General features: G+C 39.5%; 2 protein-coding genes across 5 annotated transcripts in view; one reads left to right on the forward strand and one right to left on the reverse strand.

Moving 5' to 3' along the window:
* Positions 1–21,306, forward strand: part of kcnq5a (potassium voltage-gated channel, KQT-like subfamily, member 5a) — a 124,089-nt gene that overhangs the window by 96,660 nt on the left and 6,123 nt on the right. For 3 of the 4 annotated variants that reach the window (XM_085427429.1, XM_085427430.1, XM_085427431.1), the window contains exons 6-10: positions 930–1,040; positions 1,198–1,293; positions 4,798–4,890; positions 16,685–16,922; positions 18,161–18,269. In XM_085427429.1, the coding sequence (XP_085283555.1) occupies positions 930–1,040; positions 1,198–1,293; positions 4,798–4,890; positions 16,685–16,922; positions 18,161–18,269 (647 nt within the window). Of the gene's footprint in view, positions 1–929; positions 1,041–1,197; positions 1,294–4,797; positions 4,987–5,120; positions 5,216–7,114; positions 7,142–14,531; positions 14,586–16,680; positions 16,923–18,160; positions 18,270–21,306 lie in introns of all 4 variants that reach the window. The other variant, XM_085427432.1, reaches the window with a different exon arrangement.
* LOC146655343 (uncharacterized) lies at positions 7,155–11,813 on the reverse strand. The gene is made up of 2 exons (XM_085428793.1): positions 10,350–11,813; positions 7,155–7,164 (listed from the first exon to the last, which is right to left on the reverse strand). The coding sequence occupies exons 1-2, from the start codon at positions 11,324–11,326 to the stop codon at positions 7,155–7,157; spliced, it is 987 nt and encodes a 328-aa protein (XP_085284919.1). The 5' UTR covers positions 11,327–11,813.

The following is a 21,306-nucleotide window of genomic DNA, read 5'->3' on the forward strand; positions in this document are numbered from 1 at the left end:
TCACACTTGGCTGGCTATACCGCATTGTTTCCTCCTTTGAAAATATGGACACAGACAACACACAAACAAGAAACGGCCCAATCAATAAAGTCAATTTTCTCCTGCGGCCAGGTGCGACTGGCCTATTCGGCTTGTGGGAATGACACATGCTGCGACCTTGGAGAAGATTCTGTCTGATAGACACTAAAAACTGTAGTATTATACTTGCTAAAAGCTCAAGTTTAGATACATTTAATTTTAAGGTGAAAAAACAGAGATCCAGAAGCCAGTTTCACAGATTTAGAACCTGCATTTCACACAGCTTTCGAAATGCTGAGGATATTTTCCTTCACACTGATTAATCTTTTATTCCCTGGTTGGAAAAATATGAACATTTGGGAGATGCACAGCGTGCCATTCAGCAGATGTTGGTGTTCTTTAATTCTGTTTAATAAGTGCATTTGAGAAATTTGTTTGAAAGTAATTAACTCTTGTCTTTACCGGTTATTGAAGATTATAAAAATTATTAATATCACTTATATTTGGAAATTCATTTGAAATGAAGTTTAACAAATAATACTATAGCCATGTAGATAGGAATGTGGTACCTTGAAGGCAAGATGTTTTTGTTAAATGTAATAAAATAATGTGAACTGCTTCTGTGCACTTTTCAGTCTTTGTAAGAATATCAGTTAAATTTGAGGAAGTAAAACCAAAAAGCAGACAGTACATAAACGTGCACATCTCAGTCTCTACTTGTACTTGTACGCTTTTACAATACTGTGAATGTGATGCATGCTTTGATGTTCATATCTGTTGTGTATATGAAAGCGTTGAGTCTCTTTTATTTCAGCGTGCAAAAATATAATTTCCTTCATCCTGTGAGTTAAATTGTATAAATAAAATGATGTTGGCTATGATTATTTGAGTAGTGTCCTCTGAACTTTCAGATCACCCTTACAACTATTGGCTACGGTGACAAGACCCCACAGACGTGGACGGGGCGGTTATTATCAGCGTGTTTTGCTCTGCTGGGGATCTCCTTCTTTGCCCTGCCAGCTGTGAGTAAAACATCGTGGCGCAATGACTGATTACACTTTCTGTATTTCTTCAAAATAATCTGTACATATTACACAAATAAGAGCAGGTGCTTTTTTTCTCTATGGTGAATTTTCTTCAAGTTTAAACTCAGTGTGTGTCTTTGTTTTCTCCACATAGGGCATCCTAGGTTCAGGCTTTGCCCTGAAGGTGCAGGAGCAGCATCGACAAAAGCACTTTGAAAAAAGGAGGAACCCAGCTGCCAGCCTCATCCAGGTAGATACTCAGACATGCAGAGAACAAACACACCTCACCTCGACTGATGTTTTTTTTCAGTAGAAGCAGCTGAGTACCAGTGTGAATAGAAAAAAAAATTCCCTTTATGTGAAAATGTTCATGGATTTGTGCGTAGTTCACGTCCGTTTTGCCTGTTTTTAAATAAAAGCATGAGTGTGTCCACTCTTTACCCTTTGTTGAAGTGCAGGTGTGCATCACTTCTATTACTGTAGGGGTGTTTCATTAAGAGCGTACTTAATGTGAGTGTGTGTGTGTATGTGTGTATTATGCTCTTCTCGGCCTTGTCAAGGTGTAGTTGGTGATGACTAACAGTGTGTGAGGCACACTGCCGACTCTCAGGTCCAACTGCAACACACACTGCTGGGATTTATGAGCCGTTTCCATGGCGATCATTCCCTGGGCGGACGCTCCTTCAAACTATCACTTATTGTAATAGACAAGACCAGCTGCATTGCTTGCTAATGAACAATAAATATCTGCTGTGGAGTGTGTTCCCTGAAGTGCGCAGCTAAATGTGTGTGTGTCTCTTTTTTGCATGTATTTGTGAGACTGCATGTGTTTGTTTTTGTGTAGGCGTTTGTCTGTTCTGTCTACCTTCTCCTATCTTACGAACTACCTTGCACTACTTTCTGAAATTTTCCGGTCAGTAATAGAATCCAAACTCGAACGTCTGAGTCTCACGCTGCTGTTTCGAATGTTGTTCTAATCTGTATCAGTTATGATAATATGATAGTATCAAGTTCGCCAACTGTTAGACACAGCTAGACAAAAACTTCCTCACACTTTAAATCCAAAACTCTACTGCTGACCCAGTTTTAAAACTGCATATTTGGAAGTGGAAATCTGGAAATCTAAATTGTTACCCAAACTGTCTGTCATCATTTGCATCTGTTTCTTAATGAAGGGGTTTCTAGACTGTCATAGTAGCCTGACAAGATCTTTCCCTTTCCAAGGATATCTACAAATGCGGCCAAGAAGTCTTGCATTTTCTTCCCTCATTGTCCCATATCCGCTGTCAGTCGTTTGACGAAGCAACCGAGCGATCATTGTCATGCTTGTAAAGAACTATCTCATAGTAATGTAAATATGTCAATCAAACTAAACCAAAGGAAATCTAAAGCATACAAACAATGGAAACTAAACTTCACTGTTGGTCACATGCAGCAGTCTGGTCTTAATATCAACCTGATAGCTCAGGGAATGCCGTTGTAATTTCTTTATGTTCTAAATAGAGCATATGTCGGTGCATATCATGTGTTTTAGTGAATAATTAATGGTAACATTAAGATACAATTTCTTAGATACTTTGCCATCTGTTTGACAGCATCTTCCTGATGAAAATAAATGAGTAAATAATTTATACATAGCATTATGGATCCACTTTATTCTCACTGTATGCACACACATGGTATGGGTGCTTTTCCCTTCCAAATAAGTAGTCGGATGATATGGGTAAAGTTTTCATAAATATTTATATGAATAATTCATTAAATCAAACCAATGTTTTGTCTGATCTCCTTGTTATGTATAAATATCTGTTGTTAGCATAGACGAAATCCAGTTGGAGCCCAACTGATCCTTAATAACCCACTAAGTGAACAATTAATCCAGTGTGTTGGTCTTGTTCCTCTTTTACTGGCTGTGTATCAAGTATCTGGTCACTGTCTGTTATCTGCCAAGTTCATAACATTTTCCTCAACAGGTAAAAGGAAACTTGGAAGCACCTGTGAAGTGTTAAATATGTGGACGGCGTCATTACTCTGTCGCTTCACTCCCCTCATCTCACGCAGCTCTCCCTGCTTTTAATCGCTATTTTCTGTGTGTGCATAACAGAATATTACTACTGTCCTCAAGCCTTCACAGCTGGTCAATTCGAAATTTCAACATCTGTCATGGTCGTTTTGCCAAATAACTTTTTGTGTAATTTTCAGAACAAGATTGAATCTATAAATGATAAAAAACTGTCCACATAATAATCAGCAGCCAAAACTGACTAGCGTTTGGCAGGTGGTCAGTGTTAATTTTCCATCCTGTCTGTGTGAAGTGTTTATATTTGGGTTTTCCAAGTCATGTCTGAAATCTTGTAACCATACCTGGCAATTTTGAGGAGGCTGAGTCAGCTGCAAGTAAATTATGGTTGACGATGTAAAGGAAGCAACCTTTAAAAGATAGGTGGCACACAGCTTGTGGCCTCATCAGTTATTACTTTTGAATTAGGTTCACTGTTAATCTGGCATAGAAGACTGTATGACCGGCTCAGTTAAATAAGATGATGTATAAAGAGTACTTTGTGTCCATCACTGGCTCTGACAAACACCCTAAACACACTGATGTCTCATCCTGCCCCACTGTTACAACTTGCTGATAACTTTACCAGCAAACACGCGATTTCCATAGATAAATTTAAACAGTCTGTTGCACTTAATATTTCTCCTGCACTGAATTTAGAAGGTGTCCTAATCTTTTAGTTTAGCCTAAATGCTAAACTAAAAGCACATATATTTTGTAGACATAGATATATACATGAAAACTTGATGATTTTTAAGTTTTGTTTTTTGTTTTTTCTGCTGTTATTTCAATTATATTTGCATGTTCGAAATAAAATTATATCTATCTATCTAAATGCCAAGAAGCCTCCACACTCTTTGTATTAGGCGGCTGTGTCTCCTTGTCACTTCCATCTGCCAGCAATAAACTGATAAATGCCTAAGAGCAGATGTTTGTGTGAAAGTATTACGACGGGTTAAAGAAACCCAAATGTTTTTTAAAAGCTGCTGAAATTAAAAAAAATAAATACAGGAATGACTGTATGACCTTTATAAAGACCATATTAAAAGCAAAAATAGGAAAACTGAGAGTCAACATGCTTATGTAGGTAGAAGGCACATTTCTCACTGATAGGTCAAATACAATCTGGTATATTCCTCCAAGGTAGGCCTCCAAGATATTTTTAATTTTATTATATTTCTTAGGCCAGCTAGCATTAGATTTCCTACAGCTAATAGCCATATGGTGCTAAAATAATCCTTTGATATTGTGAAATCCAGCAAACCTGATGCTTTTTGTTAGCATTTCAGCCCATGTTTGCATTTTATACAGATATGTTTTAGACATATATAACAGATTGCACTCTGTCTCTGTAGTTTAGCATTGCTTTGACAAAAGTTTAAAAACTCCTTGCCTAAGTAGAAGTTAATATGGAATAGCATTAGAACACTGGTTTCACACTTTTGTTCATATCTTTGAGAAACTATGTCAAATTAACTACAGTGACTGTAAATGACACAATTTACTCTTCATGTCTGTACGGACAACCTCCACAATATCTGCCAGGTGGTTACAGGCTTTTAAACTGGAAGTTACGTTTTCACATAAACCTCAGTCTATTTTTCCTCACCAAGTTTGTGTCATTTCTGTGTGTTCGTGCGTGTGCACATGTGAATGTGTTTGTGTCTTGTCCATCTCTGCTCCTCCCCCACCCAGGCAGCTTGGCGTATGTACTCCACCGACGGTGCTCGTCCCTACCTCAGAGCCACCTGGCACCACTACCAAAGCGCTCTCCCCCCCCTCAGGCATGTATCCCCTCCACCAGCACCACCACCATCACTGCCCCACCTCCCTTCAACATCCCCCAACCGCACCGCATCAACACTCCCCCCGAAAACTAATCAGGTTTTTCTTTTTCCCTCCTCACTTTTCTTCTCTCACTTCCTACCCAACCTATATGATCCTCCCTCACCCCTTTTTTGCTCCGTTTATTGTTCGATTTATCATTACTTTATTTATCCTGTTGACTCTGCACGTAGTGTGTCTGGCGTAGTTATGCTGCTGATGAGAACTCGGTTTCCATTGCTACCTGGAAGCCTCATTTGAAGGCGTTGCATACCTGCAGCCCCGCCAAGTAGGTAACAACTTACAGACTTACAATCATGGCCTCTGCTGCTCAGCCCTCCTTCTCATCTTTTCCTCCTCACCTGGTGTGTGTTCACCTCCTCTGGTGTAACCTTGGCTGCTGTTTCATTGCATAACTCATTGTTATGAATCATTGTAACGTTCTTTTTTTCATAAGCATACCAAACTCTGGAATGTTTTGCTGATGGCATAACTTTCACTATCCTCAGATTCACACATAAGATTTGTCAAATCTTATGTGTGCAACATATATGGTTGCTGATGTGTTTTGTTAACAGTTTGTCTGATGATTGAGTACATTTTGTAAATATTTAGTGCTGAAAATGCCTGCCAGACAGGTTAAAAGAAAATGCAGGCAAAGGTCATTTCAACATTAAAAAGAAAGAAAGTACTTTTTAAATTTTTTGGACTGTAGCACAAATTTAACAGATGCCAAAGATTATGAGATGCCATTAATTCAAATTCTAGCTGACTTGATGTTTAATTAAACTATGAATTCAGCCTGGGTAAAATTAGCACATTACTTTCAGCAAGTCAGACAGAAATATTGAGCTGGCATGAATATGAGTGAGTTTTGCGATGTACTAATATTTGTTTTGTCCTGCATTTTTGAAGCTGTGCCAGTATACAACCAGTCTTGTGGGGGGGGGGAAAGGTTCCACACGACTGTATGCAATCCTGTTAAAAAAAAGTACACCCCATGATTCAGAGAACCACCTTCAGAAACAGTAACTTAAGTTAATCATTTTCTATTCACATCTGCCTCTCACATGTTTTTCAGAATTTTTCAGTTTGTGAGGTTTGTGGACATTTGTTTAAAAATCCTTCAGGTGACAGTTGTTGGGATTTGGCGCTATGTGAATTGAATCATTCATTCACGTTGAAGTGTGGACTTTGACTGCACCTTGATTGTTTTCTATTTCATAGATTTACTTTGTGCTTGGCATCATTGCACTGGTGCGTGTCCCAGTTTAGGGTAAGCTTTATCTGTCAGACAGATATCCTCATGTTTCACTCAAGAATACTTTGGTATACTTTATGGTCAACTCAATGAGTGCGAGTTGCCATGGTCACTATCATGCTTGACAGTTGGTACGACGTATTTGTGGTAATATGCTGTTTGATTATTGCAAACATGGCACTTCGCATTATGGCCAAACAGCTCCACTTTAGCCTAGTCTTTCCAAATTAAATTGTTTAAGTCTTTTGGTTTGTTAAGATGCAACTTTGCAAAGCTAAACCATGGTGTTGTAATGTTTTCACAGAGAAGAGGCTTTCCTCTGGCAACACTTTAAATAAGCCATAGATTTTTAGCTGTTTTTTGTAACTTAACATGCTTACTGAGGCCTGTAGAGTCTGACATGTAGCTCTTTTTTGTGCGTATTTTTGCTGATCATTGCAGGGTCTAACTCTGCGCTGAATTTGCTTTGAAATCTACTCTTGAGAAGATTGTGGCATTGTGTTAACATGTAGCTGAATGATCCAGATCAGGAAACTGCCAAAATACTTCTTTTATAGAGGTGGTCACACTTACTGATGATCAGTTAGTCACATGCACCTGGCTGCTACTTATCCTCTTAGTTACTGTAGAAGCAGTGAGGGTGTACTTTGTTTTTTCTCAGGACTTCATAGAGTCCTAAAAAACCATGACTGTACTTTTCTGATTTCCATGTCTATCCTTTACCTAACATTTAGCCTTGTGGTGCATGGCTGCTTGCATGTGATGAAAGTAATTAAACCATTGGACTCAAATTTATTTCCTTTTGCCTCCTTTTGGCTTGATGCTTCCCATATCCATTAATGGCAACATCTTTACAATCCTCATTTAATCTGCTGGGTTACTGATTTCTCTCCCTTTTTCTCCTCTTTTCCCCACTAACCCTTAAAGGAAAGAGCAGGGCGAGGCTACTTACAGGTTTGTATGACTCTCAGCTCATACTGACAAAGACACAAACACGTAAACAACTTAACATGTGATACAATTGTTCGATTATTTAGACGATTGTTTAATGACTTACACATTTTATAGACTGATTTCTGCTCTTATCTGGATTAGCTGGTTGTTTACTCCAGTCTTAGTTCGTTTGTCATTTGATTGTGTTGACAAATAAGAAATGGATGGTTTTTTTTGTTTAGTGACATTTATTGCAGATTGCAGCTGACATCAAAAGGCAGAGACAAAAGGCTCAGTTTCTTTATTGATTTATGGAATGACTGAACCCTTATTTGCCCTCACATTACTTAACAGAATCTAGCCATAGTTTTGATTTGACATATGCTAAATGTACAATATTGCCCAGATGAATTGGAGAGGAGAAAAACTGTTCAAAAAGAGAGGCTGTGCTGCAGTGTTATGATACAACATAAAAAGGGTAATGAGCAATAGTGGACAGTTAATGATTATCAAGGCTGATTTGTTCTGATAAAAGAAAACCAGATGTGCAGTGTCACCCTTTACTTATTTTCACTGTTAGGAAATTCTGCTAATATATTGCAGTTCATTGATTTGAACTAAAACAGTGACATAATTAAGAGGTCACAAATGAGACTAGCACTCAACCCAACAATATGAAATTTCCCCTTGTGGGACTAATAAAGGTATATCAATTCAATTCAAACAACAACAGACACTGAAATTCCTCAGGGCCCAGGCGATATACTTAGCAAATTTGAAATAGACTGAATGACAGGTTTCGAAACACACACACAATCTTGTTTTCATTTCTTAGTCGGAACATCTTATTGCCATAATGCTTTCCCTACCTGCATACCCTAACCATCAGAAATGAATGCCTAACTCTAGCCTAACCATAACCTAATTGTAACCATGACACTATGGTTTTTCTCAAATGCTAAAACACATTTCAAATGTTTCCACCATGTTCCCCAATGTCTAAACACAACACCCTTTTCTAAAGCTACATAAACACAACCACACCTTTCCACTGCAAAACTCAAACTTTCACACCAAAAGAGCAGCTTGAAGCTTTCAAAAATGTAAACAATATACACATCATTACACACTACAGCAAAACAATTGAAAACACAATGCTCAATTTGTGAGAAGGTTCTTTGTTTCATAATTACATATTTTTAGAAACCATACAGTAACGGATCGTCATAGATCTCTGCAGAGGATTAGGCATTTAGATTTGTGAGTATAAATCTATAGAAAATCCTGCATGTACGTACACTACTGTAACACAAAAACAGAATCTATTGCAAACAACAATACTCCTGAAAACATGATCAGGGTGTGAAGTTAGTCACACCACACACACCACAATCACTGTGCGGCATCATGTCGCTGTGCTGCATCGGGCCACATCACCTCATCCACATCGCAGGCTATATTGCAGGGGTGGCCAACCAGTCAGAGACCAAGAGCCACTTTTTTTTTTACTGTGTTACCGCAAAGAGCCACATCATACGCATGGGCACACATGAACATCACCCATCCTTTCCTCCCTCTCTCTCTCTCTCTCTCTCTCTCTCTCTCTCTCTCTCTCTCTCACACACACACACACACACACACACACACACACACACACACACACACACACACACACACACACACACACACACACACATCTCTGCTCAGCCAGATTTATTGTAAATGTCACACACCAACATGATAATGACAGAAATGGACTCCTACAGTACTAAAACCACAGGCCAGTCATTTTCAACAATGAACATTGTGTGCACTGTCTCACACACACAAACTCTCAGTTCAACCAAGTCCACAAACAAGAATATAATAATCTACAATAGCATTTACTTTTGCTTTCGTGCAAGTTTTCAATCAGCGTTGCATATCTGGCTCTTTGCTTACTCAGGGCAGCACTGGCGACTTGCCCGCTGGCTTTTAGCAGAGTGGGAAAATGCGTTAAATCTCCCTTTTGAATATGTGTCTTGAACAGCTTCAGTTTGTTGACAAACGCAAACACACTTTGCACTAGGTCAGGGAGCATTTTTAACTTACCCTGCAGGGTCAGGTTCAGTCTGTCCAGTGGAAATTCCAAAAGTCAGGAATAGTTTGGTCAGCTTTGCACAGCCCCACAAGCCCGTTCACAGATCCCATCATGGCTGGTGCTCCATCCGTGGCTATTGCAGTTAATTTCGTTATGGGCAGATTTGCTTTTTCAAATGCAGCCATCATGGTTTCTTTCACATCTATGCCACGGGTTCTGTCTTTTAATGGCACAATATCCAGGAGTTCTTCTTTGATCACACAATCGTTTGAAACAGACCGTGCAAATATTGCCAACTGAGGCTTGTCTTGTATATCACAACTCTCATCCAATGCGACACTAAAATACTCACATGCTTGAAGGTCAGAGTGCAACTGTGATTCAATAGCCGTGTTAATGTCCGATATTCTGTGTTCAACAGTGTGGCGGGACAGTTGGACGTCTGATACCATGCGTTTTAATTTGTCGTTTTCAGGAGACAAGATTTCAACAACATCACTGAGGCATTTTTTAACGAACTCCCCTTCATTGTATGGCTTTTTAGCCCGTGCAATGTTCCAAGCCAGCTGATAGGATGCGAGCGTTATGGTCTCTGACCGCTTCGTAAATTTTTGGAAAAACTGTATCTGCTTTTCTGCCTGACTTTTCAAAGTGGCCAACTCGTGCTTGCGAAGTTCAGTCCCTTTTGGAAATTCCTGGTCGATGTTAGCATGGAGTGAGCTGAAGTGGCGCTGAAGATTTGAAGCTTTGAAATGCGCTAATGACGTCTGACATATAAGGCAGAATGGCTTACCATTGCGTTCAACAAAAAAATATAAACTCTCCCACTCTGTTAAAAACGTCCTGTGTTCATCTTCATATTTTCTTTTTGCTGTGCATTTTTTTCCTGCCATTTTAAGGGCGAACTTGCTCCTACTGGGAAACTTTGCGGTATTTTCATCTCACACACATGCGCATTTGATGAAAATACCGTATTGAACTCAAGCGAAGCGAACGCGCACATTTTAAAACAACAACATAAAAAAAAATCAAAACACAAACATAAACTTTGATATGAACGTAAGAGCCGCATGAAACCAGGCAAAGAGCCGCATGCGGCTCGAGAGCCGCGGGTTGGCCACCCCTGCTATATTGTCTCTTGCCAGGCACCGCGGGAAAAACGCCCTGGAATGGCAAATCCATCCTTGGAAGGCCTCCGCTGGGATGTCAACACAGGCCAGCTCCATTGCCCTTAGGTTCTCTCTTGTGTATGGTTGTCTGTCATAAACCTTCCATCTCCACGATGAGAAGAACTCCTCTATACGGTTCAGGAAAGGGGAGTAGGGTGGCAGACAGACGTTTAAAAAGTGGTCACTGTTGGTGGTGAACCACTCTCTGATTTGGTTTGTTCTGTGGAAGCGGACATTGTCCCAAATGATCACATAAATGTGATGTGCGGGCCCAGGATGGTCTTGTTGGCGGTCCAGGAGGATGTCTTTTAGCTCTTCTAGGAAGGTGAGGAGACGTTGGGTGTTGTAAGACCCAAGGACAGCATGCCCGCCCCTCCAAACCCATGGCCGCACAAAGGGTAATATTACCCCCCGTTGGCCAGGGACCTCAGTGATGGCTCTTTGGCCAATGATGTTACGGCCTCTTTGCCTTTGTTTCTGCAGGTTGAAGCCAGCCTCATCCAGGAAGAGGTACTCATGAGGTCTGGTCATCACGTCCAACTGTAATATCCTCTGTGAAAATGTGAAAGTGCACAGGTGTTCAGAACAACAGTCAATCAGGTAGCACAGTATTGTCCAGAAGTAATGTAGGCCACTGAGCAACACAGTATGTCCACTAACTGTACTGTGAACATGGATACTTACTTGCACATACTCGTAACGTAGGTCTTTGTGTCGCGCAGAGTTGCGCTCAAAGGGAACCCTATAGACCTGCTTCATCCGCGTCTTTTTGCACCAGACAACTCGGTCTATTGTGGCCAAGCTGACATCGTCAATGCTCTCAAAGTTGACATTATCGGCAATGACTTTGTCTCTGATCTCCCGGAGTCTGATGAGGTTGTTCCCACGAACCATATCCACAATGAGGGTTTCTTGTGCTGCTGTAAATATGGCAACCCTCCCACCTCTATGTGGCATTCTTTCAACTCTAAAGAAAGAAACATGTGTTGTCAATTGGCATGTGTTACAATACAGTCACAACTGATTTGAAACCAATAGACTACTTTCACAGGTTTGTAAAACTTTATTGTGACAAAGAAAGCAAACGAGTACAATACCTGTTGTGTTGTCTGAATGCCCTGATAATGGTGGCCACGGTGAACCTACTCAGGTTCGGACGGACTCTTAGTCCTGCTTCAGCCATTGTCATGCCATGGACAATGACACGGTCAATGACTGTTGCTCGCATCTCGTCCGTAATGATGGTGCGAGGTTGTCTTGCACTCCCTCCTGGACGTTCTCCTCTCCCATGTTGGCCTCCTCCTCTTTCTCATTGGCCTGCTCCTCTTCCTCGTTGGCCTGCTCCTCTTCTTCCAGGGCCAGCTCTTCTCCCTCCTCTGCATCGACTTCCTCTTCCCTGACTCTGCCTTCATCCATTGTGTGTTTGGAATCTTCGGCATACTGTGCACTCTGAACTTGCTTTTATACATGTGGTCACAGCATTAGCAACAGGTGTCTTCAATTTTGAGTCGTTGTGTGTAATGAATGACGCCAGGTCTGTTCATTGTGTTCAAATATTGCTGACTGTGGCAAGCATGTTGCATCACATGAGCTTTCATTTGAGAAGATGAGCAGAGTTCTTTTGCAACTTGTGTTTTAGCAAGGCAAGATGTGTTTAGATTTATGACGACGGAGGATTGTGTTCTGTGACTTGTGTCTTCATGTGACATGTGTTTATGATATTGGTAAATGATGGCTAGATTTAGTAAATGTGTTTAGACAACCGGTCATTTGGTTTAGAGCAGGGGTGGGCAATTCCAGGCCTCGAGGGCCGGTGTCCTGCAGGTTTTAGATCTCACCTTGGGTCAACACACCTGAATCACATGATTAGTTCGTTACCAGGCCTCTGGAGAACTTCAGGACATGTTGAGGAGCTAATTTAGCCATTTAAATCAGCTGTGTTGGTTCAAGGACACATCTAAAACTTGCCGGGACACCAGCCCTCGAGGCCTGGAGTTGCCCACCCCTGGTTTAGAGGATTGGCTTTTGTGTTTTAGCATTTGAGAACAACTGTAAAACCACATTTTGAGTCTCAAAAATGCCTTCAAACTCATGGGGACGTGCATTTTGTCCCCATAAGGGACTGTTGGTCCCCACAAGTGTAGTAGTATTCAAGTTTTGGTCCCCATAAAGATATGTAAACATGGTACACACACACACACACACACACACATACAGACATGCAGGCACACATATGGTGCAGAGACTGTGCAGAATTTAAAAGTCAGGTAGGCAGAAGTGTGGTAATGGAGACAATTTTTTAATTATGAGCAATTGCTCAGCAAACAAGTGCTACTTTCAAACAATCTTGTGAAACAACAGAATGCTTTTTCTTTCAATTTTTTTTACCTCAATTTTCTATCTCAGTTCATAAACTGTGATGGTGATTGTCTTTTCCGTGTGTGTGTGTGTGTGTGTGTGTGTGTGTGTGTGTGTGTGTGTGTGTGTGTGTGTGTGTGTGTGTGTGTGTGTGTGTGTGTGTGCGTGCATATGAACGCACACCCTTGTGTGTGTGTGTGTGTGCATATGAACGCACACCCTTCTTCAAACACAGGAGCCTGTACCATGTCTGTACCATGACGCACATTTTCCATTGGGATTGTATTTATATAACTCATCAAACACAAGTCTAGAAGAGACAGACCAAAGTTGAAAAAGAGGGAGGAGAGGGGAGATAGAGGATTTCAGAGAGGGGAAAAAGACAGAGAAAGATTTGTGAGTTTAATTATGCTAGTATAATTTTTACAGTGCAGCACTTCTTTGGCAACATTTGGGGACCTTATGTTGAGACAGCAGCTTTTTAAGGCATTTAAACTTAAAACACCACCACACATACGTATATAAAAAAAACAGTTTACACTCTCAGTCAAACACACAAGCAAATGTGCTTCTCATCCTTAAACAAAATAGCATTTAATTAGGCTTTGTTGCTTTCACAACAACATTAATTCCCCAGAAATCCTTCTGTTTAAAAGACTGTGTTTAATTAGGTTTTCCTTTCTTAGAAACAATTTACACTCGTTTAATCATAATTATGCACACTTTTATGACACTGCTTCTCTTCTAAATGTTCTCCTCCACCAAGGGAACTCATAACACTCTCTGTTATTAGTGGTTTTACAGACTGCCAACTGTGGCTGTTTGGCGGCGGTAGGTGCCGTGGTAAACGGCTGGTGGTTTTTGTGTAAGCAGACTTGTAAACACCAGCAGTAGTAAACATTAGGCGCACCACAAAGTGCTACAGCAGGCATCATGCTGAGCATAAGTGTGCTGGATATTGGCAGTGAAAAGAAACATGAAATAAAGATTAACGGCGGTTTAATCATTAGGTTATGCGTATAGACAGGTGTGTGTGAGAGTGTGTGTGTGTGTGTGTTCATACCTCCATGTGCAGTGAAGTATAACTCAATCCCACTGATAGTAGTAGGTAGACTTCCAAAGAATTTGTCTTTTTTCTAACATTTCCTTTGTCTATTTTTAACCAGAGAACTATTTCTCATCATTTAAGTGTGAAATTATATCTCTAGCCGACTCACCTCCTTCCTGATAAGAAAACATTTCTTTGCAATGACACTGTTCATGTGAAAATATTTATTTATTCCACAACACTGTTGAAAAACCAGCATTCACTTCAAACTGGGCCAAATAAACTGGCAAGCATGGCAGCTTTTAATTTAAAGTTTTAGACAACGGAGGAGAGGAGACAGAACATATGGATTTGGTTTGCTTGTATTGGATGCAGTATTTGCACATAGATTCAGTTGGACATACTTTGTACTAATAAACTGTCAGTTTAAATTCTGATAAATGTCCAGTCTGACTCCAGCTCTGCAGCTCAGGGATCCAACAACAATGGCACCGACAGGAAATTTGTTGGATTTGTACTGTAAATATGTTTGTCTTCCCAAAAGTGAGGGAAAACTGAGTACAGGTGGTTATACCCATTCCCATCCCTCTTTGAATTATATCCCCTGCCCCTGTGTTTGCTGTGCATCAATATTGACTGTAGAGAATTTCTCCACTGTGAGCTGAAATCTGCTCCAGGTTTAATATCCTCCCTTATTTATCCCTTTCTTCTCCATCCCTTTCCCTCCATTTCATTCATCTGTCCCTTGTGCTCTAGTAAGGGTCTAAGTAATGGAAGGCTCTTCAGAAGGTATTCTCGGAAATATAGGAGGTACCTACAGTACTACCCAGCATCCTCTCTGCCCTGCCCTTAGCCCTTAGAGTAACTTGTGAGAATGAATGACTAATGGCATGGAGGAGAACAAAGAGAACCCCACTTAACTGCCTTCTTACAGTGCTTCCTTACCCGGTTATTTTTTTATCCCATAAAGGAATTTGTCTCTTTGACTATTGCTGCCTGCTGCCTGTCTATCCCAAACAAGTCTTTGTTACTGCATTAAAAATTAAAGGGAATTCCACCTAAAGTCATTGCAGAAGTAGACTTTGTTTTACAAGGTACTATTTTCAAAAGCAATACCAATTTTTTTTTTCCTTAATATGATTAAGGAAAAAAATTGCAGCAGTAAACAAATTGCATGTTGAAACCCCTTTTGTTCTTAAAAGGATTCAATAAACTGACATTATGGCATGCTGCTTGTCACGACTCTTTCCTAATTTGATTTCATTTAATTGCAAATTATGGATATTTATACTAGTTTCTCAGGGAGACACTTTAATAAAATAAGGAAATCATGGATCTGGGCTTGTTATCCTAAATTATCTCTCAACAGCATATATGTAGCTCTTCTATATTTACTGTTAACGTCACTGTTACATTACTGCTGTACCTCCCATTTAAATCATTATGCCAATCAATGATGGAAACTATGATAACACAAAAAGATCTATTTCTCTCCAACTATTTGTCTCAGTCCACAATATTGGATTTTTATTTCTGTTTATTAATAACAGTACGTGTATAATATCACATCGTTACTGTATTGCTCAGTGATAATTTATAGTTTTAGCTTGTGCATTGCAGCACTGAATTGTGTTGCTACACAAGTAAGAGAAAGGAATGGTAATATTGCACAGGTCTGTAAGTTTCAAGAAACAATAGTAGATAAATTGGTAAATTGATCACTGAATCTCAGGTGAGATACTGTGGTCTGAACAAAAAGATGATTTTTTTTGGCATGGAAATTGTGCTGGAGCTTTGCATCTCTCTCATCGATCTGCTGCATTGCATGCTGATCAATTTGCCCAAGAAGCATACAGTAATAGTTTGCTGCAGTGCATCTCATTGATTTTGAACTTTCTGCATACCCAGCAGCCCCTTAAAGGTTTCCAAAGATGTGAACATTATGTCATGAATTTCATTTTTGTTTGTCATTTTTAAATGTTTGTGATATCATTAGGTATTTATTTAGCCTGACAAAAATTGGGGTGATAGAGGAAGACCAAGTTTGTTTGATTTAATAGAAATAAAAGTGAAAATGTGATCATAAATAACTACATTAAACAGTTATATGCTTCAAAAAACCTCATTAATGATTAACCTTTTGATACTGGTTTTAGTAGACTTACCTGTGACTATTAATTACCATGCTGGAAGCGATTTGGCAACAACATTCGTCTTGGAAAAATCTTGTTCTTTTTGCAAGTAAAGAAAATAAAATCTAAATTAAGATTTTGTCCAAAAACATAAAAGATCAAGCACCATCTAGAAATTTTAGAGGCTTTTTCTCAATAATGGTGTCATTTGTTTAATGTCGATTAAAAATGACCGTGGTGATGACGGTAATGTTACTATGCTTCAGCTGCGAATGACGATTACAACACCTCAGGATCACTGAGGGTTTGTTTTTGGTGGCTTGGTAGGCAGTCTGGCACTGTTCTGGTGTTTTGGGCATGTCAGTTGGATGGATGATGTTTGGTCTAAAGGAAAAGACAGAACAGTGCCCTTTGTCTGAGCTCTGAACTCTTCTCACTCTCTGAGGGGAAATAGGTGTTGACAGCATCCCCTTTTTGTCTCTCTCCCAGTGTCTCTCTCTGAACCCCAATCTGTGTCACACATAAGCTCTTTCTTTGTCACTTCAATCCTTAACTCACATTCTTCACTTTTTCCTCTCTATATCTGATCATTCTTTCTGTCCCTCCTACCCCCCCCCCTCCCCCGTGTCTTTTCTCTCGCACATCTTTCCTACTTTCCTACTATATTACCTCTTTCCTTTCTACTGATATGAATGTTTCTCACCATATCCGCTGTCATCTTCTCTGCTCCTCTGCTATTTTCTCTCTCTCTTGTCTTCTCTCCCTCCATGCAGTCAGAAGTTGAGCTTTAAGGAACGGGTCCGCATGGCGAGCCCTCGTGGTCAGAGTATGAAGAGTCGGCAGACGTCCATGAATGACCGCCAACGCTGTTCCCCTGGCAACGAGATGGTGGGCAGCACAGAACTGATGGGCGGCAGCCCTGCCAAAGTGCAGAAGAGCTGGAGCTTCAATGATCGGACCCGGTTTAGGCCGTCTCTGAGGTTGAAGAGCCAGCCTCGTACAGCTGTCCCAGATGGTGAGCTTGTAATGTTACTGTAACCAACCAAACCAATATCTGACAAATGACACTTTCAGAGAAATATGGAAGAAATATGGGAGTATATGTAAAATGCCCTGTGGAGTTACACCTTTCAAGACATTACCTTAAATATAACCCAAAAAAGTTAAGTAAAATAAATTCAACAGTATTGTAGCACGTTTGAAAACCCAGTTATCTTACCCCTAAATTTGTGAAGTAGTTCGAGATATGTTTTGGATCACTGCCCTGCCTCCTTTCAGGTTCAGTCTTTTAACTGACTGTGTGACATTTGCACTCAGACTTATATGATTAGAAGAGATTTAGTGGAATCCATTCTTCCAAGTTTCTATGCCATCGTTCCTGTGCCAAGGTTGTTCATTTCCTCAAACAAACATTTTGCCCTGTGGTTAATTATAGTTTGGTAAAAATTTGGTTGAGGAAATCCATACATTACAATTCATTGTTAATATAGCTGATTATTTGTTATTGCTATGTCCAGTTTAATTTGTTGTCATTTTTTGCCAATTTTATGTTGCCAACTTTGTGGTAACCATTTATGATGGTCGCATCCTGTTCTAACAAGCAGAGCAAAGCAAAGTCCATAAAGACATGGATGAGCGAGTTTGGTGTGGAAGAACTTGGCTGGCCTGCACAGAGTCCTGACCACAACCTGACTGAATTACAAGCCAGGGTTTCTCATCCACCCACACCCAAGTTTGTGAATGTGATAGCTCGAGAACAAAGCAGCATAGCAGCTTCAAATTTATACCACAGGTGTATCTGTTAAAAATTTTGGACAAGTTAGAATCTCAGTGACCTTGACCTTTAGATTAAGTTCAGAGGTCAAGTTTTCTGAAAATCTTGTGAATGCTATAACTTGAGGTTCCATAGAATTTTGAAATTGATGATTTTATAATGCTTATTTAGTCCTCTTCAGGTCCACATCTCCCACTCTAATTGTTATCGGTAGTATCAAGGATATACACCCTCCTCTTCCATCTTATATCGCGGAGGTGGCAAAAATATGTCAGTTTCTTTGTTCCTGTCTTAAATATCCCAAACACAATATAGATTTTCACCTCCTAAAAGTCAAAATAGTATCATTCGGAAACATTCTCACAGACTCTTTTCTCTTCCAGCTTGCAGAAAGTTGCAAAAGGTTTTTGAGTTTCAAGACTGCAGATGCTTTCAGCAGAGCAACATTTATTGATGACTCAACACTCTGTTTCTTTCAGTGGACACAGGCATGACCACAGAGGAATCCTTTGATGAGCGAGGGTGCCACTGCGATGTTACTGTGGAGGATCTATCAGCACCTCTCAAGGCTGTCATCAGAGCTGTCAGGTGAGGTCCTGCTCCAAATAAACTTTATGAGTGCTTTATGAGGTAATCAAAATCAACCCCAAATCACCAAACTGCTTGAAGACTTTGGGCGAGCAATTCTTTTTTGAAGAAGAAAGAACCAGCAAAAACACATTCAGATGCTAATATGCAGTCACACTCAAGAAGATTTTATTGAATTTTCTTACAATGTCGAAAATAGGGAGTACTATTACAAAAATAAGACAGATAGGGAGGTCACTTCTGCAGTTAGCTTTCCAAAATCGTGCTTTTATCCATTATCCTCTTCACTCACATTAGGTGCCAAAACTCAGTCACGTCTCACTTTTCACAGCTTTTGTTTTCATTTGTTGTTTAACACTTTAGATATATAATTGCTTTTTAGAGAACTGGATGGCAAGATTGATAAAATAAATCACATATTTTGGTAAATGTGAAGATGATAACTCCCGAGCTCTACCCACTTGTTGTCTTGCTGTCTAGTTAAAAAATGGCAACAAAATTACAATTTCAAATTTAGGCCTTTTTTAAAAGCAGTGCACAAACCATCTGTGGTGTCAGGTGGGCTACCTTTATCTTCTATCATATACTCTTAACCCTGAAACTACAACTATTTCTAAGCTCTAGTTCAAAGCAGCAATAATGGAAACATCATTTTGTTAGGGGTAGGAGATTGCAGTGATGTTGCACGTCGCACATTTGGATCCCTGGGTATAATATAATTCCATTTTTTGAGATGTCTTTGTGCCTCTGCAGTATACATGAGTCTTAGTGCGTTAGAATCAGCTGTGTCAGTGTCACCATAGATAATGGTCCTTACAAAGTCAGGATTAGGAGGCTGGAGCAGTGACAGCTGCATGTTTGTAAGGAAAGAGGATCTCACAGATTTCCTTTTGGGACCTTTGTGCTTTTCTCTTTAGCTTTTTTTTACATGTTACTTTCACTGTCATCTGTTGGTTAGGCTTAGGCACTGAAAACTAAATTCAGTAAAAGATTGGGGTTTGGTTTAAAATATGCTCCTGGCAAACCTGCTGATGAGTTGGGAGTGACAGCCCCATCTCACTAATGCCATAAGAGCACAACCCACCAAAAGGACACCTTCTGACTTAATAAGCCACGTAAGCTTTTAACAAAACAGCTTTAATTGAGGCCTTGGGGATGAGAACGGTCTGAACCAATTCAACAAAACCATGAAACTCTGATTAGTCTAATATATGCACTTTAAAGAGCAGCCAACAGACAAATAGCTAGCTAAATTACAGGCTGCAATATATTATACCAGTGGTTCTTAAACTGTGGGGCGTAGAGTCTTTGGTTGGTTGCAGAACCTCTGCAGGTGGGGAACAGAAAACCAGGTGAAAAATAGGAAGTTAAATATAAGTGAAGAGAAAATGCAATTTATAATTGCCAGTTAACTTAACCAGCAGAGAAGCTGAGGGACGCTGGGGTAGCTGGAGAGAAGCAGTACAGGTACAAGGACAACATGCAAAGATCTAACCCTGTGCCAAATAATTCTGAAGCACTAGAAAATAAATCAGAAAGTCTAAACCTAACAGAAATATTTGATTAAACTACGAATAGAGCAGAACGCTGAAACTCTTTATATACTACCACATGCACTTCAAAGACCCGCCAGCAGACCAACAGTCAACTAATTAGTAGACTTCAGAATATTATACCAGTAGTTCTCAGAAGCAGGCATAGGAAAAAATCAAGTTCAAATCGAATGTTAAGCAATTTCAGGGAAAATCAATTAGTAGGGATTTGGTGATGCTATTTGGCTGACCCTTACTTAAGCTGTATTTTTTTTTTTTTTTTTTTTTTTTTTTTTTTTTTGCTGTTGATGAAAAAGTGGCAAATGAGCTCTTTTTGGCTTCTGAAGCAAGACATGCCAGAAAATGTTCCTGCAGTTTCTTGCACAGAAGCACCAGGTTTCCAAAGTCTACACTTGGTGTGTAACAAGCTGCTGGTGCTGAAACTGTAACGGTAATAATAACTAAAATTAAAGAGGATGATGTTATTAGTATTTTTCTTTGCTAAATGCTAAATTGTACTAATTTTAACAATTATGCAAGTGAGAATATTTTCCAAAATGCTAAATTAGTCCTTTTAATCAGACTAACTAAAGTGTTTGTGCTAATAATAAAACCCATTATTTATAATTGGTTATAAAAGATAATGGTTTATTGAAATGAAGTTTGAGATTACCCTTTATCAGCAATCCAACTAAATTGTTGAGTAGATTTATTGTCTACTTTTACATATATGTCCTGCATGTTGGAACTAATAATACTGCTATTGATCACATATTTATTTTTTATCTTAGTAGTTTTACCTCTCCTGTGCTCTCTAAAGTCAAGAGTTTCTTCCCAATCAACTGGTAATGTGACGGCACTGACCCGTATTTATGACTGCTATAGTGCATGAATATAGTGTGTAGATGTGTTCTCGCTGAGCCTGCTCTCTTTCACTGGCACCGGCACCCTGTGAACAAGTGTTTATCCTACTAGCACCAGATGACTCTCTCACTCCACCGCTTCTTCTCACCTTTTTTCATTGTGCAAATGTCTAATTTCATATATGAATGAAGTATTTTTTAAATGGCCTACTTAGCTGTAGTTTCTATATTTTCTATGGTTTACTAAGAATTAAAATTTTGCTGCCTCAATTTTATAGATCATGAATTCGATTGTTTCCATATAATAAAGAGACAGATTGTTGACGAGGTAAAAACTGGATAAATTCAGCATTTAAAAACCATTAAAACAATTTACATTTATCAGCTTTTTAAGGCAGGGGTTCAATAATAGTTCAGTAATAAAAAGACAATGAATCATGTGTGAAAACCTGAAACCCCTGGCATGCCCTTAATAAAAGCTCTGAATTATTGATACAAGATAAAAAGCCAAATTATGATTTTCAGTTTTCCATCTTCAAATAGTTGTTGCCACTGCTAGTATCCCTGCATTTTGTTCCATGCTTTTTTGTTTGTTTGTTTTCCTTCTGTTCAGTTGTCATCTTTATATAGAATTATGGAAAA

This window comes from Rhamphochromis longiceps, linkage group LG13 (assembly GCF_057381845.1).
Source record: "Rhamphochromis longiceps isolate RC_006_pf linkage group LG13, R_longiceps_female_GT1.1, whole genome shotgun sequence".
Classification (NCBI taxonomy): domain Eukaryota; kingdom Metazoa; phylum Chordata; class Actinopteri; order Cichliformes; family Cichlidae; genus Rhamphochromis; species Rhamphochromis longiceps.